The following is a 27735-nucleotide window of genomic DNA, read 5'->3' on the forward strand; positions in this document are numbered from 1 at the left end:
TCACATAACAGTACTAATATTTTTCCAAAGTTGATTTTATTTACTTTTCCTTCATTCAATTTCCATGGATGAGAGGAAATGTGATGACACATAACACAGTCTAGCTTTGACAATTCACCACAACTGCTGGATTTACAGTACTGTGTATACTACGGTCTCTGCTAACCAGGGGTGTAACCCCCCCCCCCCCACACATTCTGGAATTTTTGTCCCCCCCAGTTTTATTATTTTATATAACCTTTATTTAACTAAGTCAGTAAAGAACAAATTCTTATTTGCAATGACGGCCTACACCAGCAAAACCCGGACCACGCTGGGCCAATTGTGTGCTGCTCTATGGGACTCCCAGGGTATGGTTCAATTCCAGACCCTGGAATCAAACCAGGGTCTGTAGTGACGCATCTAGCACAGAGATGTAGTGCAGCACCACTCGGGAGCCCAATTTTCTAATTGGAATGTGATACAAAACAAGTCAACGGTGTGCTTTAGGACCATACTGACACTTCCGAGCGGTCGTGTAGGGTGTTTGGAGTGTTCATCGGACTGGATAAAAAATAGATTAATTATTATTAATTATTAATTATTATGTCCCCCCCACCAAAGTTGCGCCCCTGCTGCTAACCATATATTTCAGTCCATGAAGTGCAGTAGGGATACAATACTACTTACCTTCAGCCATTGCGGAGGTGCCCAGTTATTTTGCAAAGATTAACTGTATGGAAATGGAAACATTCCATATGAAAAATCATGAAGCCTGGATTGTTTAGCAACTCACTTTCCAGAGTCTGTTTTTTGTTTGATAAAATGGAATTTGAACCTTGTGGAATATTTGTTTTAGCTCATGGTCACATATACAGTACATATATTTTACTTATAGATTATACACTGAGTGTATAAAACATTAGGAACACCGTCCTAATATTGAGTTGCATCCCCTTTTGCCTTCAGAACAGCCTCAGTTCGTTGGGACATGGACTCTATAAGGTGTCAAAAGTGTTCCACAGGGATGCTGGCCCACGTTGCCGCCAATGCTTTCCACAGTTGTCTTAAGTTGGCTGGATGTCCTTTGGGTGGTGGACCATTCTTGATACACACGGGAAACTGTTGAGGGTGTAAACCGAACAGCGTTACAGTTCTTGACACACTCAAACCGGTGCACATGGCACCTACTGCCATACCCCGTTCAAAGGCACTTAAATATTTTGACTTGCCTATTCATTCCCCCTCTGAATGGCACACACACACAATCCATGTCTCAATTGTCTCAAGGCTTAAAAATCCTTCTTTAACCGGTCTCCTCCCATTCATCTACAATGATTTAAATGGATTTAACAAGTGACATCAATAAGGGATCATAGCCTTGGATTTATCTGGTCAGTCTATGTGATGGAAACATGTTCCTAAGTGTATCACTTCCCTGTACAGTAACAAATCACCAATGTGACTGACTTATTAGACCAAATTAAGGTAAGAAACAATCCAGTTGATTGCATTGATGACAGCATTTTATCAATGGTAAGCCTTAACCTAATGTTGATCACTAGCATGCTATGCTGATAGAGCCAGACTACTATATATGCTTGTTGTCCCACATCAAATACTGCAGTGAATTTCTATAGTAATTTCACAAAGGATAAAGGAACTTAAGCAAAATTGTGACATTCTGAATGCTTACAACTGCAGCAGTACTGAGGCATATCTCCTCTTTAATAAGACAATTCAATCTCACATTTTAATTTCCATGAATAAACACATTAATGATCTGAATATTTCAATCCGTTTTCCCACTATAATCTTCCCATATCTTAGATCATTTGTGCTGGTCTCAATTTAAAATAAGTTGCTGCTCTACAACATAATGGCTCTACAGACGAATTAGGGGATCCATTGGTGAGGCGAGGCATTACATAATTTATAGCTTTAATCTGCTCATTGAGGTGTGTGGTATATGACAGTAATTATAAATGCAAGAAGAAATTATAGCTGAATACTTTAACTGCATTAGGAGTCATCTGATGAACAATTGTGATTGCCTGCTCATTTCCAACAGAGGGCAAGTTGGTGTCACAGTATTCAAATCACCATAGAGCCCATGTGCTTTTCTCCATTTGCCATCAAATGTCAGCCGCCTGTTATTAAACAGAGATTTGATGGTGGTGGTAATTGAGGGACTTGATTGCTGGAAAGAAGAGAGATAAATTGTGTAAAATGTTTATGAATTTAGCAGGCAATTATATTTTATAGCTGTGAAATAAAAGAGCTGAAGAAAATGTCTACTTGTTATGAAGAACACAGTCATTCCCGACCACACATTGATCTACGCATATATTGTTAATTTACAATATTTCAGGAGACGTACAGGAGACTCATGAAAACTTAAAATGAACACAGTCTGGTATCAAATGTTAATTCTTTATTTCAATTGGTAAAAAAAAGGTGCAGGTATCATTTGTCTCACTGTCATCCTTTTAAAATGAAACCCATTTATATTTGATTTTTCCTGGTTTCCAACCTGTCTATATTTATTGGGTTCATGTACATAATCTGAGTCTAAACTGTTGATTTAACATTTATTAAAGTGCTTTTCTGTTCTATCAATGAAACACAAAACATTTTTACGTAGCAATTCACTGTACATTTCAATGTACAGTGCTATAAATGTGTTAACATGTGTCTGGCTACCTGTTTAAAACAGCTGCATATTTTACAAAGGTGTGGCATTGGAGATGCATTTATCCATTACATTGTCTTTGTAATAATACAATTCAAACTTGACATATTATACAAATAAATAGTAGTCATAGCCAGAGCTATTGCATGCAAACGTTAGCAATTATATTTCAAGCAGTAATACATTTCATTACTGGTGATGCATTTGAGAAGGGTGCAAAGGTATAAGTTGGTGTATTCTTTAACATTTTAGGGTTTAGTCTAGCCAGTGTGTCCATGTCATATTCAATCAAATGTTTTCAATGTCTTTATTCATACTACACAATGCTACTGGAAACATGGCTGAAATATCTAACCAGTGTTTCAAAAATGAACAACAACAAAAAAGGTAGCAAAAATGAACAACTCCTACTCTTTATCCATTTCCACATATTGTGAATGGTTATCAGGCGATTTGCTGTGAGTTTTACTCAAGTGGAGTTTAACTGCATGGTTACTAGCAAATGTCCTACAACACAGCTTACATTTGAACTTAGTGTCAACATCCTCCTCTGTGACTAGCGTCTCTGTCGCACGGACACTGAGAGCCTTTGACAGTTCTGGCTCCTCTACCTTCGTCTGATGCTCAATAGGCAATTTGCGCATATCTTTGATTTGGAACCCTAGGTGTGATTCCAGGTGAGAGATGAATGCTGGTGGTGTCCTGAACTGGGAAGCACAGTCATTGCAGTAGAAGATCGGATGGCCAGTGTCCATGCTCTTCAGAAACTTGGTCCCCCCTGTTTTCCTAAGTTGGTATTTCACATTGGCCAACCAGTGGCTGATGGTTGTCATGGACAGTCCAGTAAACTTAGAGATGTGCATTCGTTCCTGAGGACCAAGATCTGAGAGCAAGTACTTGCCCTCAGAAGTCAGAAAGAGGCTGGAGACGAACTGGGCTTGGAGGATTATAAGATGTCGAGGGTTCCAGTTCGAATGTCTTCCCTTGCGCTTGTGAACCGAGTATACCTCAGCCGACACGTCCTCAGAGCGTCTCACGTCTGATTCCAGTTTCATGGTGGGTATCCTTGATGGCATAGAGGCTTTTGGTGTGGTGGCTTTAGGAAGAACCTTGACCATGTCAGCAATGTCAGACAGAGCGTGTTTCTGTGGCATTGGGGCAAAGGTTTGTAGATGGGAGGAACTTGGCTTGTTAGGTTTATATTTTGTCAGGTCTATTGGCTGATCATTGCTAGCAAACAGGAAGGCAATGTTAGCGCTGTTCCTAGCAGGGGTAGCATGCACCACTGCTGGTTTCTCCATACTCTGGTTGAGTTCAGCTAATATAGATTGAGAGCGAGCAGATGGTTTACTATTTTCAGATCTTGAATTGGTGGGCTTATTTGCTTTACCCAAATGGCTGTTCAGAACTGACTGCAGTGCACTTAGAGGGTTTATGCCGAGTATTTCCGGGGTGTCATTGACAAGCTCTGAAGTAGTGCTTCGTCCACCGGTGGCAGGAGGGCTTGGTGTCTTACCTCTGTCTGAGAAATCTGGGCTCAACTTCCCTCTGATCACATCACTCCCTTCATTCAGACAGCCTGCATTGAGCTTTGAAGAGGTAGAGGAATCATCCTGACAATCGCTGTCATTATTCTCCACCAGATCAAACTTAATATTCAGACGTTCTTTACCATCGCTAATGACAATCTTTTCTTTCTTGGTGTCCGCTTTTCGATACGGTTGCTGTGGAGTGTCAACTCCCCCAGCACCCTGAAGAAACTTCCCCTTTGGGGCGATCGGTCTCAGCTTGTGGTTGAATGTGTGCTTTATCTGAATGGGGGGAGACGCTGAGAGATGAGTGCTGCTCTTGATGATCCCAGAGAGTTGATAGGAAGCGTGGATACTGGGGTAGGCACTCCAGCTGGGGGTCCCAGTCTGAGCCTTGTTGATTGCAGAGGCCACTGTGTTGGCTAAAGACTTGAGGATATCCCCTCCACCACCTGACGATCCCTGCTGCTCCAGATCCTCCTCACGAAGATATCGATATTTAATCACCCTGTTCCCTGCCTTTTGATCCTCACTGTCTGCCTTGTCATCTTTCACTTCACTTTCTTCCATTTTGTCCAATGTGTCATCCCTCTGGCTATCTTTCTCACGGACCCTTGGGGAATATGTTTTTGGAGACACTTTATCGCCATCAGTTTCGTTAGCAAGCGGCTCAGCTAATACCTGCATCTTTTCTATAACCAAGGGATCCAGAGCTAACTGTTTCCCTTTCTTAGAGGCTGAGTTTGTAACTTTCATGAAATGTCCAGTGACCATCATATGAGTGGTGAGTTGTTGCAGGGTATCGTGTGAGCTTCCACACTCCATGCATTTTAGAATCTGAGATTTGCATGTCTCAAACTGCCAAGTGTAGCTAGCCCCATTTTGATAACCATAGCGATTACTGTTAGCATTTGAAATAGCAGCGGACCGTTGGGCCTCGCTGTAGCCAGCTAACCCTGTGGTAGAATCAGGAGAACAAGGTCTGTTGGCCTCATAGGTCCGTTTCTTTGCTGGTGGCAGTAATTTCGGTGAGAGTACTGGAATAGGTTCTTTCAAAGGCACTTTTTGGTAATGCTTAGTTTTTATCATATGGACACTCAAGTCCTGGAGGGACTCAAAAGAATGGCCACAGAACATACACTTAAGAACTTTCTGTGCATCCTCTTTCCCTTCAATGTCTTGCAAATTTCGTTTCCTTGATTTGGAAGAGGATGTGGAGGCATTGCTTGGTTTGCCATGATTGTTGTCCTGGTAATGTCCACTCTTGTTCATGTGCACTGTCAAATCCACAATACTGTCATAGGCTGCACTGCAGTCCTTACACTTGAAACGGCTGGCCCCTGTAAACACTGTCCCACCTGCTTTGCTGCTTTGTCTGTAGAGGTGGACCGAGCTGAAGAGGTTGGGTTTGGACACAGGCTTTGGGGAGTGTGTTTGCTGGAAGGTTTTGGATAGTGCATCCTGATGCCAGTCAAATTCACTCTTGGTGCTAACATTGGTGCTGTCACAGTTAGCCTTGCTGGGAGTTTTGCTAATTTTCAAGTCCATTCCGATCCCTGTGCAGTAGGAATCTGAGAGGAAGTTAGCATAGGCGGCCCTCATTTTCTCCAGGCTGCTGTGCATGTCATCCTTGTATTTCGAACCGCTGCTCCCCTCGTCCTTCTGGCTTTCAGGTGGTGAGGAACTTTTGAAGTCTGAGAGTGAGAGTCTATCGCTGGCGTCGCTAAGGCGCGACTCCAACTCGGCTTCTTGATGGGAAAGGACACTGACGGGGGAGTCCTGGTAGCTGTAGCTGCTTTTGTTGTCCATCTCTTTGTCCTCTGAGGCCTTGGGACTCGTCTTCTCTTCAGTTGGAGTGTCATTCTCTCTGTCATCCTCAGGGATGGTCTCTCGCATGACGCCATGTTCATCAGGCTCGTATACTGAAAAAGAAGGAGAAAGAGAGATACAATTTAGAGGCTTTTGTTATTACGCTTCACATAATCTTGTTCCCAGACACTTCCGTCCAATGAAAATCTGGTGGACCAACGCATCAAACTGTGTCTTCGTTAGCCAATAAAGAAAGACCGGGAGAAACTCCCGGTGCATAGGCATTGGCTTAATCTACAACATCTTCCTTGTAACCCTCCCCACGCCTCACAGTCATGTGATAAATTATGACAAATACTTGACTCAGTAGGCAACTCCCATAGTGGGAGTGACCATAGAATTCTAAGGCCAAGTTTGAATCGTTGATATCCCAGGCTTATATGCCCAATAGCCTGGGGACGAGGTTATTCATTACAAGACCCCTATCTCTGTTTAGACTACATAATAGTAAGAAATCACCATAGGAGAGGGAAATTAGTTGAGTTGCAATCACTTCTGAGCATTTGAAATATTTCCAAGAGTGGAAAAATATGCAAAGTACGTCAAAACAAGAGGTTTTGTTTGTTCTGTTTTCAGAGAAACTGTGAAATCCACACAAGGCTACATGCACAATGCAGGCCTGAGCTACATGAGAGGATCAACAGTGTGGATGTCACATGCCTTTTTTAACAAACTACTAGAGGTCAAACAGCTCCTTGTGATTCACGGCGGGCCATTGACTTAGTGCTGTGTCAAAGGTTTCCCTGCCTCATGTTGAAATGTTTACAACAATCGTTGGCCAATGACAGGCAAAAGGCAATTGATTTTTTGTAGGGATTTACTAAGTGTTATTGCAAGTGGCCTATTCCAAAGTGATTATGAGTATCTCCAAACTGCAATGAACTTGCAATGAAAAAACTGAAGCTTTCTCAGTTGGATAATATCTTTCCATGCTTGGATCCACCAGATTGTGTTGCAGCAAATTACAAAGACTGAGCGATATTCTAATATTCCACAAGTGTTCTATGAATAAATGAAAAGGCCTGAGCCTTGCAAGATGAGGGGTTTACTTACATTTCAGATTTCAAAATGAGATGAAATGTATCCTGTCTCCATTTAAGTGGTTACAGAGTGAGACAGTCTTTCTTGACAGTGAAATTTGAATTCTTTATGCAAATGTAAACCTAAATCTGGATAATTATTAACACATGAATCACAGCACAACAAAGAACCAGTAAATTGTTGAAAATATGTATTTATCATAAGATCATTATCTAACATTTCTAGAAGTTGCTGGCAATCTGTCACATTGTTATATTGTTTTTGACAGTCTCATAAACAGCAATTATCCATTTCATTATTCACCTGTTTGTTCACACTCATGGGGCTCAATGTTATTGCATCAATTAACTGATAATTAAACAACAATTTTTCTAATTGACATATTTAACATCATCTAATTTGCATTACTTGTGATACAGCATATTAAGCCGTTTTGAACAAGGCTGGAGTATGAGATATTCATACAGTAAATTAAATCAGTAAAACTATTATCAATACAAAACAATCAAACTCTTGTCTGTTGAATTAAGGTCCCTCTCAAATTTAGCCAGTCTACAATATGAAAACAAACTACTTAAAAAATACTTTTGAAGAGACATCTTGCAGTATGTTCTCTTATTCATGTTGGAAAATTTGCATTTTGGGAGATGTGCTTTTACATAAACATGAAAAGGACACAACAGCCTTGTTTAGGAACCTATGCATTTAATGTGGGTAATATTTCACCTTTGATTTAGGGGTACTCTATGGAATGCTGAATGTAAGGAGCACTCCAAGTACTACAGAACACTGGGTCAGCCCATAGAATGAAGAATGTCATCCTCCTTCGCATTTGGAAAAAAATACTGTTTTTTTAAAATCAGTATTTCACAAGTGCCTCAGGACAAGCTCTAGAGGTGAACTGGTTGCCAGCTAATGGATGAAGATGGTCATGGGACACAAAACTTCAAAACAAACATGGAGAACAAGGAGCCACGCAGCACACCAGAGATTCCCGAATGTGCTATGACCCTCAACCACAAGAGAAACTTCTGGATTGGCCAACTGAGATCATTGATGGCCTCCAAAACACCCTCTTCCCCCCATGCTGGAGAGGGAGTGTTGTCAGAGTACAGAGACATGTTTTATTGATTGTTTTATACATACAGTTGGAGTTGGAAGTTTACATACACTTAGGCTGGAATCATTAAAACTCATTTTTCAACAACTCCACAAATTTCTTGTTTAAGTCGGTTAGGACATCTACTTTGTGCATGACACACGTCATTTTTCCAACAATTGTTTACAGACAGATTATTTAACTTATAATTCACTGTATCACAATTACAGTGGGTCAGAAGTTTACATACACTAAGTTGACTGTGCCTTTAAACAACTTGGAAAATACCAGAAAATGATGTCATGGCTTCAGAAGCTTCTAATAGGCTGATTGACATCTTTTGAGTCAATTGGAGGTGTACCTGTGAATGTATTTCAAAGCCTACCTTCAAACACAGTGCATCTTGCTTGACATCATGGGAAAATCAAAAGAAATCAGCCAAGACCTCAGAATTTTTGTAGACCTCCACAAGTCTGGTTTATCATTGGGAGCAATTTCCAAATGCCTGAAGGTACCACATTCCTCTGTACGAACAATAGTACGCAAGTATAAACACCATGGGACCATGCAGCAGTCTTACCGCTCAGGAAGGAGACGCGTTCTGTCTCCTAGAGATGAACGTACTTTGGTGCAAAAAGTGCAAATCAATCCCAGAGCAACAGCAAAGGACCTTGTGAAGGAAACAGGTGCAAAAGTATCTATATCCACAGTAAAACGAGTCCTATATCGACATAACCTGGAAGGCTGCTCAGCAAGGAAGAAGCCACTGCTCCAAAACCGCCTAAAAAAGCCAGACTATGCTTTGCAACTGCACATGGGGACAAAGATCATACTTTTTGGAGAAATGTCCTCTGGTCTGATGAAACAAAAATATAACTGTTTGGCCATAATGACCATCATTATGTTTGGAGGAAAAAGGGGGAGGCTTGCAAGCCTAAAAGCACCATCCCAACCATGAAGCACGGGGGTGGCAGCATTATGATGTGGGGGTCCTTTGCTGCAGGAGGGGCTGGTGCACTTCACAAAATAGATAGCCTCACGGGGAAGGAACATTATGTGGATATATTGAAGCAACATCTCAAGACATCAGTCAGGAAGTTAAAGCTTGGTCGCAAATGGGTCTTCCAAATGGACAATGACCGCAAGCATACTTCCAAAGTTGTGGCAAAATGGCTTAAGGACAACAAAGTCAAGGTATTGGAGTGGCCATCACAAAGCCCTGACCTCAATCCTATAGAACATGTGTGGGCAGAACTGAAAAAGCGTGTGCGAGCAAGGAGGCCTACAAACCTGACTCAGGTGCACCAGCTCTGTCAGGAGGAATGGGCCAAAATTCACCCAATTTACTGTGGGACGCTTGTGGAAGGCTACCCAAAACATTTTACCCAAGTCAAGCAATTTAAATGCAATGCTACCAAATACTCATTGAGTGTATGTAAACTTCTGACCCACTGGGAATGTGATGAAAGTAATAAACGCTGAAATTAAATAATTCTCTCTACTATTATTCTGACATTTCACATTCTTAAAATAAAGTGGTGATCCTAACTGACCTAAGACAGGGAATTTTTACTAGGATTAAATGTCAGGAATTGTGAAAAACTGAGTTTAAATGTATTTGGCTAAGGTGTATGTAAACTTCCAACTTCAACTGTAGTTATCACAGATAAACAAGAACACTATCGCCTATGACAAGCTTCTAGTTAAAGTCTTCTATTTTGAAAGTCTTGAAAGAATATGGACAGAAGTCAATTATAGCACATTGCTTTTTTGGCAAATTCAAAATTACCGTATAACCTTTCACTTATATCGACCATTACCAAATATTGATTGATAAAAGAGCTTTTTCAAGTAGAAGTTTCAAGGATTGTCTGGTGACATATGGCAGATATAGCAGAACAGCTTTACTTAGCCTACTTCATGCAGATAGTGAACCTTCTAACTAATTCATGGATTAGGAATTAGCATTAATAAATATTTCACTAAGACATTTAGCAATCATACAGCAATGGAGCTGACATGCATCCAATAAATTGTTATTTCATGGCAATTAGATGATACAATTTACTATGTTCAAGTAGCTTTATCTACACTGCCATAGAGCACTATCAAACTCAGCATGGCTATTTAATGAAACAAAAACTTAAGATAAATTAATTATAAGGAATTAAAATCCTAAAGTAACAGAATGTGAGAATAGTCTACATTCAGTATATTTTGTATTTCCAGACGAAATTGAGAGAAATTATCAGCAGCATTTCCTGCCCATTTGATCAGAAGTAATATCAGTAAAAAAGATGTGACGCGAGAAGTTCCACTCCCGTCCATGCGGGAATACAGACCACTCCCATAGTTAGTCATTATATACAGTATCTTTGGTTATCAACATCCAAAGGCACCAGGCAGGGGTGACTCCAAGATACCCACATGTCTACTTCCACTTATCACACTCTTTGTAACTCCATTTTGCCAACCCTTGGTTGATGCCAATTAGCAATATCAAATGCAAGGGCAGAGCCTTCTCTGATGCTACTTAGAGACATTGTAGTCTACATATCTGATACAAATGTATGATCATAATTTGATCACCTGTTGCAGAATAACTTTCCAGGAAGGCAGGAAATGTAAAACTTGTAGTCTATTTGAGGCTTGAAAAGGCTTCTGAAGATTGTAATTTCCACTAATTTCCAAATTTCAGACTTGAATTTCTCTTACAAAAAATGTAGAAACTCCTACATCGATGTCCATTAAGCATAATCCACATAATAATTCACATTTCCTGGATTATTTTCCTGCTGTAGCAAACAGTCTCAAATTAAGATTCTAAAACTTTATGATGACAAAATGTGTCAATGCAATACTGGAACACTCCACCCTAGTAGTAAATTGTCAACTGAATACCTGTAGTTTACAATTGCTACAACTGTCAAAATACAGTACAAGATTAAACTAGATGCAATAATACTGATGATGTCATAATTTCAGTGATCATCAACTTTTAGGAATGTTTCCTAAACTACAAAATAGACCTTCTGAGGAAATGTTGTGCCTTTTAGTCTGGTATAGGCAGCATTCAGTCTAACTAGGCTTGTAAAATGAGAGGGTTGGCATGCCAGGGCTGAGATTTATCATGTCATAAACCCTTGCAAAGCCTCCAATCTGTGTCACTACAAATGTATATCTTCAGACAGGGATATGCAAAGGTCAAAAAACCTACGGTGTCCATCATCAAACAGCTACTTGAGGTGTTTATAACATGAATCCGTTAGAACAGACCCCTGGCACAACAAGGCCTGAATATCCAGGAGAAGCAGTCACTTTCTGAGCCAAGGCAATTTTAGTACATAGCCTAGTGAATGGGTAGTGGTAGACGTACTATAAGAAATCATATTCTCACACTTACAGGAATGATTTTTTCCCCCCAGTTAAAACAATACTGAATGGGTATTAAACATGTCAGAATACAGAAATACAAACATTTAAAAATGTATGACAATCTTGGCATTTTCCAAGTTAGCATGCTGAAATTACTCTGTGTTTTTCCCCAGTAACAGTATTTAACTTCCACTATTAGCCTTTTAGTATCAACTTTGTAATGGTAAAGATATCAACATTTATCCCATGGAAGGTCAACATTTCCCTCATTAAAGTGACAAGGCAGTCAGTGAGCAGCCTGACAGGGTTAGCTAATGGACAGCTGCCTGCAATACCCTGAATATCCCAGGTAATACTATCTTCACAGAAAATTGGTCAATTCATAGGTGCCAGTGACAGGTCTGTGCCACTTTCCTGAACTGCTCTCCGGTTGTCTCAAGCTACAGTTTTCGCAGCTCACAAATCAATATCCCTTTTTACTTCACATTGATTGCCTGGCAGTGGGACCGACCTAAGCAGGACTGTTATGACATTTCTAGATTTCCCCCTGTCCTTGGAACAATCAATTACACGCTCATAGCAATCAAAACCTCTTTGGAAAATGATCCTGCTCCATGACATTTTCATCTCCCGGATTTATGGCACACTAAATAGAAAAAAAAACGGCAGGCCCGTCCGTCTATGCTGTCCCTCCGTCTATGCTGTCCCTCCGTCTATGCTGTCCCTCCGTCTATGCTGTCCCTCCGTCTATGCTGTCCCTCCGTCTATGCTGTCCCACATAAGGATGCAGCTTCTAGAGTCTACATGTTAATAAAACAGCAGGCCCGTCCGTCCGTCTATGGTGTCCGTCCGTCTATGGTGTCCCACATAAGAATACAGCTTCTAGAGTCTACATGTTAATAAAACAGGTCTGGCAAATAAAGCAATCTACAGACTTTGTCTTCTGGAGTCAAATTTTCTCCCTAAATTCTGCAAGACTTTTGTTGATATATTGTTGTAAATGAGCAGTTTCATGTTGTCGTCCCTATAGATTTCAGTTCTATAATAAGGTAAGTGAGATATGTTGTAGGTTCCTCTCCAGAGCCCTCTATGGAGTTGGAGTCCTTGTAGTGTGAAGGGAGACATCTCAAAGAGAGGCTGTGGGGGGCTGAAGCACTTTACTGTAATTTTGATCAAATATCTACTAAAACTATACTTTTGTTGTTGACTTCATAGTGTCTGCAAGATGGCTACACGTTTTCTAGTGGTTAGTCATCATTATGTACAGCATTAACTTACGCTTAATGCACAAGCCTGTCAGAAGACCGAGAGACATACCAGCTATGTAATATTTGACAGAGATGTACTATTTGACAGACGTCAGTCAGTTGAAGTCAGGTTACAGTATGCTGTTTATCTAGATCAATCTGAGACTGGATACATGGATACATGAGTTAATTTTTAATCCGGGCCAATAGTTTACTGTAAACTCAATAATCATTGCTTTATTTTACAGATAGTATAAAAGACAAACAAGTCAAATATACTTTCTCGAAACAATGAAGGGACATGTTTACAGGGTTCACAAACTGCCTAGCCTATGTGATCCAGTTAACTATTACTGGAAGTTAATAGACAAGACACAAAATATCTGTATTTTTAAAAATTGTAAATTAAGTAGGCCTAAATAACTTTTACGATCTTTCTCACACTCCACCTATAGCCTAGATGGTTTATTTGGCTTGATACAGTACATCACCCCCACAGTCATAAATACACCCAGAACGCTTATGTTACCAGCAACAATAAGATGAAGTCAGAATGCAGTGGTTGCAGAAATCACAAAATGTCAAATAGTTCGCCTAATTTCAGTTTGTGTCAAAACAAGCAAGTATAGTGTAGAGAATCATTGTACCATCTAAACCGCTGTGAAATATATTTTTCATAACCAAACATATTTTATTTATTTTCAGCTGTTTGAAACTGGTATACTAAACCGAAAGTAAAAGATGCAAAAACAAAAAACGTAAGCATGGGAATCCTAGAAATAATGCACACAGAACAGATCTTCCGCTTCTTAGACTTGCTTTCAACGAGAATGACATATCTATAACTCACATTTCTATGTCACCCAAAAAGTTACATATTGCAGCTTTAAGATCTCTCTGAGGGCTCTGCTGCAGTGTGAAACCATGTGACAGAGTTTAGTGTACATTTTTGTATGCATGAATGGGATGATACTTAAAGCGCATTACCTACTTCACTAAACAGGGGCTATTCATGCAGATAAATGCCTTGCTTTCATACACCGGCACATTCAATATTTCATAGTCTAATATGATCAAATAAAGAACCTCAACATTTCAAAGCAGACAACGTGGACAATGTGAAGAAAGGCAGATTGTGAATTGTGCTAAAGGCAGCACGATGTAGCTACTGGGATGGACACATTTATATGATAGGATCACAAATATGACGCCAGACCATACCCTACCATCTGGTGGTTGATTTGGGCAAAAATCATCACAATTTTGGCAATCAAAACAATATTTCCACATTCACAACCAACATGTTGGTTAGTGAATGAAGGTAAAACATTGAAAACCTTACTAACCTACACCATTGACACTTGATCTTGAAACAGCTACAATATGTTTCAAGACTGTAAGACTAAAAAGGAGCTGAATCTATTTGGAGATTTTTATCTTTCTGATTTGGGGATTTTCATATTAAAAATAAAAATGCTGTCAATCGTCAGTGTCCCTGTTTCTTCATCGATACTAATCACAATTCTCACCTAGTCACATTAAGCTGTGGCTGCCATCCTACTGTAGCTTCAGGAGTTCCTTCCCCTCCCTCCCTCAATGATGTCACTGAGCGACACTGCTCTTTTTGATGCCTGGCTGCTAGAAGCTCCTGCTCCGAGATGCATCACTCGGCCCGCTGCCTAATTGGAAGTGAATAGCAGGAGAGCAATGCAATTTGCACTCTAGCACCCAAGTCATCACGTAAGCGTGCCACCGTGCTAACGCCAGCCGCCATGACGCCTGCCTGCCACCGCCTCACATGCAGTACTGTTGCCTCGTGTTGCATCTCACCAGAAGAGGAGGGCCCCGCTTTGAGGGCTGGCAGGAGGGGACATTCTACACACCCTTCCAAAAAATATAGATGGAACCACGAGAATATTGCCTCACTGGAAGTGGCACTACAGTCCATTGTTAAGTTCAAGGATTTTGTTTCTGGCAAATGCAACAAATACTTTCTTAGGAAAACAGTACATTTAATCATGAACAGCAAGTACTACTGTCAATATAATAAAATAAAAAACATTTTTATCTGAGAGAGAGAGAGAGAGAGAGAGAGAGACAGAGACAGAGACAGAGAGAGAGAGAGAGAGAGAGAGAGAGAGAGAGAGACAGCGAGAGACAGCGAGACAGAGAGACAGCGAGAGAGAGACAGCGAGAGAGAGACAGCGAGAGAGAGACAGCGAGAGAGAGACAGCGAGAGAGAGACAGCGAGAGAGAGACAGCGAGAGCGAGACAGAGACAGCGAGAGCGAGAGAGAGCGAGAGACAGAGAGAGCGAGAGACAGAGAGAGCGAGAGACAGAGGGAGACAGCGAGCGACAGACAGACGGACAGAGAGAGACAAGGGGACAGAGAGACAGAGCTGCTACTCAGTACAGCCCAGCGTGCTGCTGCTTGCTCCTCTCTGTCACTTGGTATTTGAAGAGCTTGTGACATGGCTCTCCAGGAGCGACGCGATGAGGTCTGATGGTTCCTTTCTGCAGAATAGCAGTTTACCCCTCATTCAACCTTAACAGAGAGAACCCATCATCTTACTGTACGCCACCCATCCAAACTGTGCATATTGGAGCTGACCAGTCAAGCAAACAGAGGTACATCAGAGACCATCCTGCTTCGGTTCAAATTTCTCTGATTGAATGTCAGTCAGGAATGTTTGCGTGGTTTGGCAGGCAGGGTAGGGGAAAGTGGGCCATCGTTTAAAGGACCACTGCCTCGCACAGATTAGGTCTTTGTTCAAAGCTTTTATGAGCCACAGGCTGGGAGGAGGAGGATGGGACAATTATTCTACACTTGTCTGACCGGACTGGGATTTTATGATGCCCAGTAGTTCTGCCACATACAGACTAATAAAACAAATGTATTATACATTTACCAGGTAATTTGATTGCAAATAGAGATTTGTATTTAATTAGATTTTGCTATATTGAAAGTGAAAGTGGTTGAATTGAATCTTTTTAGAGAAAATTCCTAAATTAATTAAATAACCTATACATTATATTTTGGTCCTTTGCTATATAACACATTGTGTTGTGGCAATAAGCTATTACATATCATATACATATCATATGTAATTTCACATGACTGGGAATACAGATATGCATCGGTTGGTCACAGATAAAGATTTTTTTTAAAGTAGGTGCGTGGATCAGAAAACCAGCCAGTATCTGGTATGACAACCATTTAACTCATGCAGTGTATATGGTCGATAAGGCTGTTGATTGTGGCCTGTGAAATGTTGTCCCACTTCTCTTCAATGGATGTGCGAAGGTGCTGGATATTGGCAGGAACTGGAACACGCTGTTGTATACGTCAATCCAGAGCATCCCAAACATGCTCAATGGGTGACGTCTGGTGAGTATGCAGGCCATGGAAGAACTGGGACATTTTCAGATCCTTGCGACATGGGGTCATGCATTATCATGCTGAAACATGAGGTGATGGTAGTGGATGAATGGCATGACAATGGGCCTCAGGATCTCTTCACGGTATCTCTGTACATTAAAATAAAAATAAAGCAATTGTGTTCATTGTCTGTAGCTTATGCCTGCCCATACCATAACTCCACTGCCCCCATGGGGCACTCCTTTCACAACATTGACATCAGCAAACCGCTCTCTCACAGGGTGCCATACACGCCATATGCCATCTGCCCGGTACAGTTGAAACCAGGATTCATAAGTGAAGAGCACACTTCTCAAGCGTGCCAGTGGCCATTGAAGGTGAGCATTTACCCACTGAAGTCAGTTACGACACTGAACTGCAAGACCCTGGTGAGGACAACGAGCATGCAGATGAGCTTCCCTGAGACATTTTCTGACGGTTTGCTCAGAAAATCTTCAGTTGTGCAACCTCACAGTTTCATCAGCTGTCCGGGTGGCTGGTCTCAGATGATTCCGCAGGTGAAGACGCCGGATGTGGAGGTCCTGGGCTGGCGTGGTTACACGTATTCTGCAGTTGTGAGGCCCGTTGGACGTACTGCCAAATTCTCTAGGCGTCTTATTCTTGTGGAGGCGGCTTATGGTAGAGGAACTAACATCCAATTCTCTGGCAACAGCTCTGGTGGACATTCCTGCAGTCAGCATGACAATTGCATGCTCCCTCAACTGCACATTTTAGAGTGGCCTTTTATTGTCCCCAGCACAAGTTGCACCTGTATAATGATCATGCTGTTTAATCAACTTCTTGATATGCCGCACCTGTCAGGTGGATGGATTATCTTGGCAAAGGAGAAATGCTCACTAACAGATTCAGAAAACTTTAATGTCTTCAGAGAGGCAATTCATAAACCATAGCACATATAAAAAATAGGATGTTTACAAGCATTTAGGCAGGGTAGTGCAATTTCAGTGCAAGTGCTAATGTGCAATTAGTCCAACATTTTGTTAAGCTGCAGAATTGCATTCGGAATAAAAGAGTACTCCCTTTTACCTGCGGCCAGAGGGAAGGAGCTGGAATTTGGAGGGGAGTGGGTTGGAAGAGTCAACCTTTATTTTATTTGCCTTCTGTAGGGCTCTGCCCAGGGATGTAAACAAATTTGTGCACAACATGAGAACATTTGTGGTCTTCTATTTCAACTCATGAAACATGGGATCAACACGTTACATGGTGCATTTATATTTTTGTTCAGTGTACAACATGAAATATAAAGGCTGCTGGTGGTCCACCTCTGTCGCTACATGGTTCACTCTCTGTTACATTTCCTCTTCTCCGAGATAAGTGAATGTATATAGTCACAGCATCATGAACTTCACAAAAACGCTGGCCATCATGAATCTGATACTGCAGCTGCCTGGTGAAGTGTGTATTCTATTAAAACAATCTGCATTTCACTAACTCTCTCTCCCTCTTCTGGCTCTATGGATCTTTCATTCGAATCTGGACGGGAATCCAGAAGAGGCTTTCCCTATATAAGCAGTTTTGTACCGTTTTCAGCAAAGGGAGGCATTTTTTATATTCCAAATTCATTAATAGTAGATTGCTGCTTTTTCCCTTCATTAAATACAACAGAAGCGTGGTACTGTCAGATGGTTTCTTGTGGGACCAAAGGCTGTTTCATGGCAAGTGTAAAGGGGAGAAGCAGACCCGCCAAACCTGCAGCAGCTTTCGGGAACGAGACAAGCTAAAAAGTAAGAAAGGCAGAAATGCTTCAAAACAACCAAGCCTCCCTCCCATTCATTTTAATGGCAAATTTGTTGTCAAATGTCCTTCTGCAAAAATGATTAAGCCTCGCAGTTTTTCTGAAAAGCGCAAACTTCTGGATTTACCTGCTGCTGCATTGTCACTTTGACAGCCCGTTCTGAGAACAATGGTTGCCCAAATAGTGAAATGTGTTGGCACCAAATTTCTGAAAGTTGCCCCTCAATACTGTGGCTCATGGCTTCTTTCCGCTGTTCGTGGATATTCTATAGCGTTGATACCTAGATGTGGATTAGAATAATAAAAGAAAGAAGCTAGTGAATTTAAGCTTCCTGCGGCGGCGCATCATCTATTGTTGACAGATTGACATTCACTCTATTGAGTCAATGTTTCAGTTCATAAAAATCTTTTTCTATAAGATCTGGTTAAAGAGTACAGTCATTGTGTCATTGTAAGCCTCGGTTTGTAAAGCATTACCGTTTCCAGTAAAGCAATATAATTTAGTGGAAGGGCCCACCCAAATACTGGTTTGAAAGTACAGAGTAACTTTATAACCCTGGCTACAAATAACAAAATCCTTGTGATGATATTCCTTTAGTTTGTTAGGTTATTAAATCCATAGATTTACATAGTATATGTATGTAACTGAGTAAAACAATTATGTGCACATATAGGTGTTCAAATATTTCCATTAGAAAACATTTTTTGTGGTTTTGCATGTGCTACATCCTCAATTACGCTGAGCTTCTCAGCAGTGACATTTCTGTGGTGTTATGCTGCATTTGTAACCAAGTATGAGGTGGGAACTTACCCATTGTAAATACCAGTTGGATGCATTCATGTGCTTTGAACTTGTTGAGAAACGCAAATAAATTATAGCATTCAAAAACCATATTAATAAATTGCTTTTTATAAATAAAGTTTTGATGTTGCATTTAACTGCTGAAAATGCTGTTATCAAGGTAATTTCCTTAGTAGGCAATGTCAGAGGTCACCATGTAGGAGAAGTGGGGGCTTAGGATGATATGCTGTGTTCATATACTAGTCGGAACTAGGAAACTGAAATGTCTGACTTGTTCATTGGTGGTAGTTATACAGGTGCTGCGTTCAACCAATTAGCAAGTTGTACATTTGAGTTTCCTAGTCCCGACTAGCGCGGGAACGTGGCAATAGACCGGTTTCCAACTAGTAATTATCAGGTGGAGGGCTGCTTATGTGGATTTGTCCCAGTCATATGTGGTAAATTCCCACTTCCCACTTGGTTATGAAAGCAGCATTACTGTAATGGAGGAGGAGTAGGAGCTGCCTGCCTGCCTGACGAGTACAGGGCCTTTTTATTCATTGGTTAATTTATTGAAAAGAAGGTAGGCGGACGGACGGGGCAGCGAAACAGAACTGATACCCTGTGTGGCTGTAGGTTGTGCATTGATGGGGAGGAAAAGGAGGGAGGGAAGGAGAGAAAAAAAAAGAGGTTGAGGAAGCCGCAGACCAGAGCGACAGAGGGGTTAATGGTAATGAGTGACAGGCTTTCAGAATGATTTACAACGGGTGGCGCGGCGGCAGAGCCGGAACTTGATGGATGATCCTGAAAGACGGAGACAAACCATAAATCATGTCTTTGAATCATTGACAGAGATAAAGGAGGGGGAGACGAAGCAATGGCATTGACGTTCATTCTTCCAATAATGTACATTGACGAGTTACACTACGGAGCCTTAATTAAAAAGTGAACATGGCGGGTCCTCGCTTTCTATCCCCTCCCTCCTTCTGCTCCTCTATCCTCTCCTCTTGCCTCTCTCTCGCTGTGGCAATATCAACGATAATTAAATATGCAGTAGCATCTACAGCCCGTCCCTGTCCCCTCTCTCTGCTTCTGTCCCGTAGCCGCTTCCTCTGGCTTCCCAAAGCACAGCAGACGGATTAGATAAGTGCACTGCTTAAAGATAGTCTCTCCTCAACAATATCAATGAGGGCCTAGTCTGCAAACAGACAGCACAAACTGATAAAAGCATACAGCGGGCCTACACACAAGTGATAACATAGCCATGCAAATAGTAAACCGTGTTTGAATGAGGCCTATTCAATAGAGTAATACACATCAGTTCAGTTTTTGATAACAGAAGTTGGTTGTATTTAAGATAACAGTCTATTTAACCTTTTTCTTTGGATACAAATCCCACTTGCGGAGATTATGGCCTGAGAAGTGGGTTAGAGCTACTCTCTGTCCAGTACAGATGGCTCTATGGAAAAAAGGCTAGAAAAGCCCTGGGGTAGCAAGGAGGCTGAATGAGTGGCATTCCACACCAGCTAAGCTCTGTTAAAGTGCAGACAAGGTGAAAGTAATCCTAAACATCTGTCTTATGTGTCCTACACACACGCTGTTTGTTCAAGTTGTAGGAAAGACATTAGCAAGCAGAGGAAGAAGAGGGAGAGAGAAAGAGGGATATGTAATTTCATGTCCTAGCTTTCCAAAGAGATTTGGCATGCAAAAGGTTATTTTGTTGCGTCACTGCTCAGTCAAACAAAATGGAAATGACTGCTCTAATGGTAACACTTTGATTTTTCAATATTAAAAGCCTATGGGGTGTTCTACATCTCTGTTTGCATATGGATGCTTTGACATCAAGCAGCCTACAGAATGGACTGCGCCCAGGGGCATTAGTGGGTGGGCTGTTTAAGCAATAAGGCATGAGAACTTGGGAATTATCATGTGATAACTCACGACTAGGGGCAGTTATTAGGCCAGAGGCAAAGCCAAGGGCTGGTGAAACAGCCCTTAGGATGGAGTTATCACACAATAATTCCTGGGTTTGAGGAACTTATTGCTTTCATGAACCGGTTGCCAACATATAAAAAAAAGATGAATGACATGTTTTCAGTAGCCTTTTACACTCGTACTCGTATACGGGTTGAAAATGGCTGATTTGGGCACTAATAAGCACCTAAATTGGAACATAGTGGCTCTACAGTAACATGCTATAAGAGCTCTGGCTCTGCACTTCACAGCAATCTATGGGTTTTGACTGAACTTAAGCGTGTGATAAGTTGCCCCCATTCTTCCCAGTAATTGGTCAACTTGCAACAAAAAATAAAAATGTCTGAGTGAGGGAAACGCTATAAATTAAGATGACTCAATGTATTTTCAAAGGTGAGACAGAGGATTATAATAAATACTGCTTTGATTTCAAACAAGCAAACCAAACCTGCACTTTCCAAATCATATACAGTGTCACTATGTTTGATGTACAGTTACAAGATGACATGGCATCATACCCTGGGTTGTTCTGAACAGAATGAGCCTGTCTCTGTTAATTGTGAAGAAAATTTGCCGGGGCACCTGAACGCACTCGAGTTATTTCTATGCTTACCAAAATGACAAAAACGGTTTCACTGAATTGCATTGTGAAAGCCTAAAGAGTAAGATTATATTTTATAATTTACGTTGCCAATAGAACAAGCTTTCAAATTATGCCCACCTAACCCAGATTGCGATTTTATTGTATAAACAGCAACCGTAATTGTGTGATGGCGGGGATGCAAGGTTGTGTTTCAAATGAAACAACAAGTGTGCTTGCTCTAGACCCTCAATGGCACAGCTAGAAGAGCTACAGAAATACCTTATAAGACTGAGTCATAAAAGTGCATTGAAATTGCTTAGGAATTGTGCACACTTTGGAGAGGTGTGTGGCCTCTTGGAGACACCAGTTAGTCCTCTCACTGAGACCCTTGTCATGTTTTTGTCTTATGTTGCAGCTACCCCACATTTTCCAGGATTAGTTTTACATTACTGAATGTATCCAGGTTTTCAGATTTCAATGTAAAATGCACAGAATGTAAACATTTTTGGATACAGTACTGTGTCAGGTGAACTGTTGTGTACTCACATTTGGTCTAATAATTTTCCCATTATCTCCGAACTGTTCCCTTTAAATTTCTACCATTGTTATGCATACTGTATGCTTTTCAATTTAGCCTTATCCATAAAGGCCAATTCCCACGAGTGTAAAGGGTTAAAAACAAGTATATTGAGTAAATTCCACCATACTAAATAATCTGGGCAAAAACCAATCGTTAGTTCGGAGATTCTGATGTCGATATCCAAATGGGCTGGTTGTTCTCATGTTTTGACCCAGTTGTTCATTCTATTTATTCCACGTTGCTATGCTAAACAAATCACTGGCATGTAGCTTGTTAGCTAGCTATACAGTTAGCTAGCTAGCAGAGATAAAATGATGATGGGAGACAAGAATTTCAATATTTAATGACTTTAAAGACATGTTCCCGGAACTTTGGCAACTAGCAAGTATTTTTTAAACCTCAGACTTTGGGCTGGATTTATCAATGTGTAGTTCATAAAGGGCTTCTTAAAGGGCAGTCTTACCTCAATTAGTCACGAAATCCCTAGTTTGAAAGCAACTGTTTTCCAGAAGCTGTGAGCTTCAGTGCCTCACCATTTGACTGACAGCTAGCAAGATGCACATATACAGCAGAGAGAGAGAGCGAGAGAGAGACAGAGAGAGTGAAATGACGTGGCGCACGTGATATAGTACGCAATCAATTTTTGGGGACCACTTTTGTCTTGTGAGCACTACTTTCAGAACTCCTGACTAAAAAGTATACAATAGTAACAGAGAATCACTTTAATAAATAAATAAATATAGTAAATGGTTGGCCAGTCCATATTATAGCAAGCTAGTAGTTGGTGATGTTGATATGAACAGCAACTTGTTAGCTAGCTAGCCAACTTGTGCTAATTTAGTCACATCAAACATTGCACTGGAATGACAGTACACTAGCTGCATTTATTTGTTTTAGCTTTTTCTATTGGTATTTAATTGGATATATCCATGATAATGATGTTGATGTGTGATTTCGCTTGGCTCAGAAAAATGTCTCTCGTCTGGGCACCGTTCACTCGTACAGGGCAGATTGCAACTTAAAAGTGAAACGTTGTTTCCGAGGTCAGATAGTCAGACAGTGCTAGGTAAGAAGCATGGGGAAATCATTTCTAGACGCCCCCTCCCTCCCATCCGCCCGAGGGCATTTGAAGTTTAATTGCCTGGCTGGGGTGCGGGACAGTGGATACATATTGATACTTGAAAAGAAGTTACGCCATTAAAGCATCTTTGTATTTTTCAGGAATTATTGTGTTATCTCCCTGCTATCAATCAATCAGCATCCAGGATCCAAGCAACCAGGTTTTATAATGTGTATGGGAGGAAAGGGCTACGTGATGAGTATGTAGCAAGATTACCAAGGCCTGGTGGACTGTCCTAACTGTCCTATATTCAATGGCTGTAGAGGGAGACTGGGGACATCCGAGACACAAACAGCGTTTTGTGGGATATTCTCCGTTGTTGCTGAACGACAGCAAAAGCGCACTCATTCCAGCTGGGAAAAAAAAAATGTTAGTCTAAATTGCAACTGAAGACACAATGGCCATCTAGAATTGAAACTCTGTGGCAGTGGAATACAGTGGATATTGAATGCAGAAGCTCACATGCACACTGACATAAACAGCTTTTCAAATACAGTAGTAATCATTTTCAGGTGAGATTTGATACTGTATATCAATCATGTTTGATTCAACAATGGATCAAAACAGTTTGATGGACAACTGAAGTAATTGCTTGCCATTCATCTGTTTCAGTTTTTCTTTCTCTGTTTTCTTATTGTTGTCCCAACTCGTATAATTATTTTTCAAATTCAAACCACCAAGGGAGATCTCAGAAGTAACACAAATAGCATATCTGCTTTAAATAAAAATAAGAATTTGTCATAACACCGGTGGTATGTTTATTATGTACAGAAATAAACAAAAAAAGACAAGCACGTCAAAGAAGAAGTGCTCCTCAAGTTGAATGAATGAAAGAGCTTAATGAACATCTGAGTCTGTTGAAGTAGTCATTACTTGACTGTGACTCTGGGCACTGTGATCTTAAATGGTCTTAAAAGATGATCCATACAGTAACGAAGCGAGTGCTCATGTTGGCTCCAAGCCCAAAGTGGAACATAATCAAAGTAGAATCACAGGGATACTACTGTAGCTTTGAGTACTAAACAGTGTTTCTTCCTAGTAGTGTTGCTCTTCCAATTGACGAAAATGGACAAAACATGCATATTTATATTCAACATATCCTGAATATTTGTATTTAAACAGGCAAATTCATTCCAGGTCCCTAGACCAGCAGACTGCAGTCAAGTGTACTGCGCCTACGCATATGCAGCATGTAACTATTGCTCAGCTCGGACCACCCTGTTCGCTGTGTGGCTGCAGCTGCACATGACATGACGATGCTACTCAGTCCTTGGACCCATCACATACTTTTTCTTGGACAGTGGTGAAAGCAAATCGTAGCTAAAAGGACCCAGCACTTGCAGTAAAAAACAAAAACCTGTGGAGTCATTCATCAAAGCATCAGACATATCGCTATTTCCCAAACTCCTTACCTCCCACCCCCCAAGGCATGCCATCTCCTCCCACTCTGGGCTTTTAACTAGGACTCCACATAACTATAGAAATGACCAATTATACTTAAATACACTACCGTTCAAAAGTTTGGGGTCAATTAGAGATGTCCTTGTTTTCGAAAGAAAAGCTATTTTTTTGTCCATTAAAATAACATCAAATTGTTCAGAAATACAGTGTAGACATTGTTAATGTTGTTGTAGCTGGAAATGGCAGATTTTTTAAGGAATATCTACATAGATGTACAGAGGCCCAATATCAGCAACCATCACTCCTGTGTTCCAATGGCACGTTGTGTTAACTAATCCAAGTTTATCATTTTAAAAGGCTAATAGATCATTAGAAAACCCTTTTGCAATTATGTTAGCACAGTTGAAAACTGTCGTGCTGACTAAAGCAGCAATAAAACTGGCCTTCTTTAGACTAGTTGAGTATCTGGAGCATCAGCATTTGGGGGTTTGATTACAGGCTCAAAAGGGCTAGAAACAAAGACCTTTCTTCTGAAACTCGTCAGTCTATTCTTGTTATGAGAAATGCGCAAACTGGCCCTAACCAGAATAGAGAGTGGAAGGGTGGGAGGCCCTGGTGCACAACTGAGCAAGAGGACAAGTACATTAGAGTGTCAAGTCCTCAACTGGCAGCTTCATTAAAAACTACTCGCAAAACACCACTCTCAACAGTGAAAAGGCGACTCCGGGATGCTGGCCTTCTAGACAGAGTTCACCAGTGACTGTGTTCTTTTGCCCATCTTAATATTTTTATTGGCCAGTCTGAGATATGGCTTTTTCTTTGCATCTCTGCCTAGAAGGTCATCACAGAAGTGATGGTTGCTGATAATGGGCCTCTGTACGCCTATATAGATATTCCATAAAAATCAGTTTCCAGCTACAATACTCATTTACAACATTAACAATGTCTACACTGTATTTCTGATCAATTTGATGTTATTTTAATAGACAAAACAATTGCTTTTAAAATGTATTTTAAACAAAGACATTTCTAAGTGCCCCAAAACTTTTGAACGGTAGTATATATCTTCCCAGTGCCGAATAAACAAGCATGCAAAACAACTATCCATCTTGAGAGGTATTGACAGTAGTGGTTCAGTGGAGAAGCTCTTGGTGGATTTATTCAAAAGTAGGATGTAGAGGGAGCGAGACAGTACACACAGTACATACCCTTATAAATGCCAAATATTTAAATGGTAATTTAAAACCAGCCGTTGATGCCAACAGAAAAACAATGGCAGCAGTCTATCTAGAAGAGCCAGGATGTAAAACATCCCAATGCAACGTGTCCTCCTTCATCCCACTAAACAAGGATGACCGATCCATCCATTTGTGGAAATATGTGTGACCTGCTGAACTGGGACAGGGGTTATTTTGACAGGAGCACTTGTACGTGTTTACATGGCATTCTGGAATATGAGCTGATGGCTGCTGTAAGGGCCCCTCTCCTCTCCGGGCCTGTATCAGAGAAGCAGCTGACAGATAGCACTTCAGCCCAGCTTTAGCTGCAGATCCCCTTGAGGGCCAGTGATTGATGATCACACGGCCACCTAGATCCACTTTTCTGCACAATCTGGCTACTCTACCTCAGCTAGCCTAGCTAGCGGATACAAAGAGTCAGTTTTTTCCTCTTTTCCCTTCTGTCAACATTCTTACTTGTTAGATATTACTACACTGTTGGAGTTAGAAACACAAGCATTTTGCTACACCCACAATAACATCTGCTAAACACTTGTATGTGACCAATAAAATTTGATCTGAAGACAGGTTGTTTTAGTTTTACAAATACCATCACAGGAAAAGATCTAGGTTGAACACATTAAGTAGGTGGAGTTTAGGAGGACTTATTTCAACTCAATGCTTGCTAGTGAATCATGATCTCAAACAGCATTTAAAACTGCAGGATGTTAAGAACAACAACAATACCATTAGTACTTAAAATGTTTGGACCTCAGACCCCTGCAGGTCTAAAGGCATTTAAGAACACTTCGCTTAGCCATCTGGTAGACAATTACACAGGAACAAACACTCCGCCTCAGCAAATAAGGCTTGGGTCATCAATCACGTTGGATACAGAAGTTCAGCTGCTATTGCTCTACTGATTTTAATAACCCCATGAACTGCAGTGCTCTCCTCGTCTCTCCTCTCCCTATCTATCTACAACTAAATTTCACTCAGCTGAAGAGCAACACAAAAATAAAAAACAAACATTTAATGGGGGTTTGATTTTAAAAGAAAGCTGTAAATTACAGTTTCTTAATTTTTATATTATGATACCATAGTATCAGCAAACCTTAACATAATTATGTTTAATAGCAATATTTTTCAAATTGAAGCAATTTGTTTTAGACACAGGGACTATAATGAGTATGCCAGTGAAATAAAGCTATATTATTATCTTAATGGGCAACAGGCAACAAAGATAAAATGGAAGTTAAATTGTAGCACAGAGTCAAGGAATTTCAAGCATTCATTGTTTCCTGTTTCAAGTAGTTTACTTAATTTACATTTGGCCCATGCTTTTTAATTGCAATCATGGTTCCCTTAGGGACTCATATGGGGGCTGTTCAGTAATTGCGAATGTTGATATGAGTTCGTGACAGTATCAACCCTCCATGGTGAATTTTCAGAGTAGAAAACAGATAGGCCAGCAGGTTGATTAGTCATGCCTGTCTACGGAACATCACTACACTGGATGACAGGAAGAATATGCTCTGTGTTTCCATTCTTTCCACTGCAATAATGCTAAGTTAATATGCACAAGAACAATAGAATATATTGTTATAGAAACATTTTACCCAGGATACCACATATACCACATTACTGTAGTAAGATGCCTTTTATCATCATACTGTACACTCTTAGAAAAAGGGTTCTTCGGGTGTCCTCATAGGATAACAGTGAGTTCCAGGTGGAACCCTTTTGTGTTCAATGTAGAACCCTTTCCACAGGATGGTTCTACCTGGAACCAAAAAGGGTTCTACCTTGAACCAAAAAGGGTTTTCCTATGGGGACAGCCAAAGAACCCTTTTGGAGCCCTTTTTACTAAGAGTGTAAGTTAGATAATGGTTTAATGCTGTAAAGACCGTGGCAAAATGTTGCATAAACCCTTTAAAACCCCTTCTCAATCCACCGTATCCGCCAATGTTGTAGTTCCGCATCTGCGGTAAAAAGGTGACTAAGCTAGAGCGGTATTTGTCAGACCATGAGCCCCCCCCCCCCCCCCCCCCCCCCAATAAAAAAAAATTCTCACA

At 40.8% G+C, this 27735-nt stretch overlaps 1 protein-coding gene across 2 annotated transcripts in view; it reads right to left on the reverse strand.

Moving 5' to 3' along the window:
• Positions 1-2398: 2398 nt before the first annotated feature.
• Positions 2399-27735, reverse strand: part of LOC139416757 (teashirt homolog 2-like) — a 76600-nt gene continuing 51263 nt past the window's right edge. The window contains exons 1-2 of one of the 2 annotated variants that reach the window (XM_071165801.1): positions 18133-18193; positions 2443-6122 (exon numbers count right to left, since the gene is read on the reverse strand). In XM_071165801.1, coding sequence (XP_071021902.1) covers positions 3079-6096 — 3018 coding nt within the window. In that variant the 5' untranslated portion in view covers positions 6097-6122; positions 18133-18193 and the 3' untranslated portion in view covers positions 2443-3078. Of the gene's footprint in view, positions 6123-18132; positions 18194-27735 lie in introns of those variants that run through there. The other variant, XM_071165800.1, reaches the window with a different exon arrangement.

The sequence above is a fragment of the Oncorhynchus clarkii genome, chromosome 9 (genome assembly GCF_045791955.1).
Source record: "Oncorhynchus clarkii lewisi isolate Uvic-CL-2024 chromosome 9, UVic_Ocla_1.0, whole genome shotgun sequence".
Taxonomy (NCBI): Eukaryota; Metazoa; Chordata; class Actinopteri; order Salmoniformes; family Salmonidae; genus Oncorhynchus; species Oncorhynchus clarkii.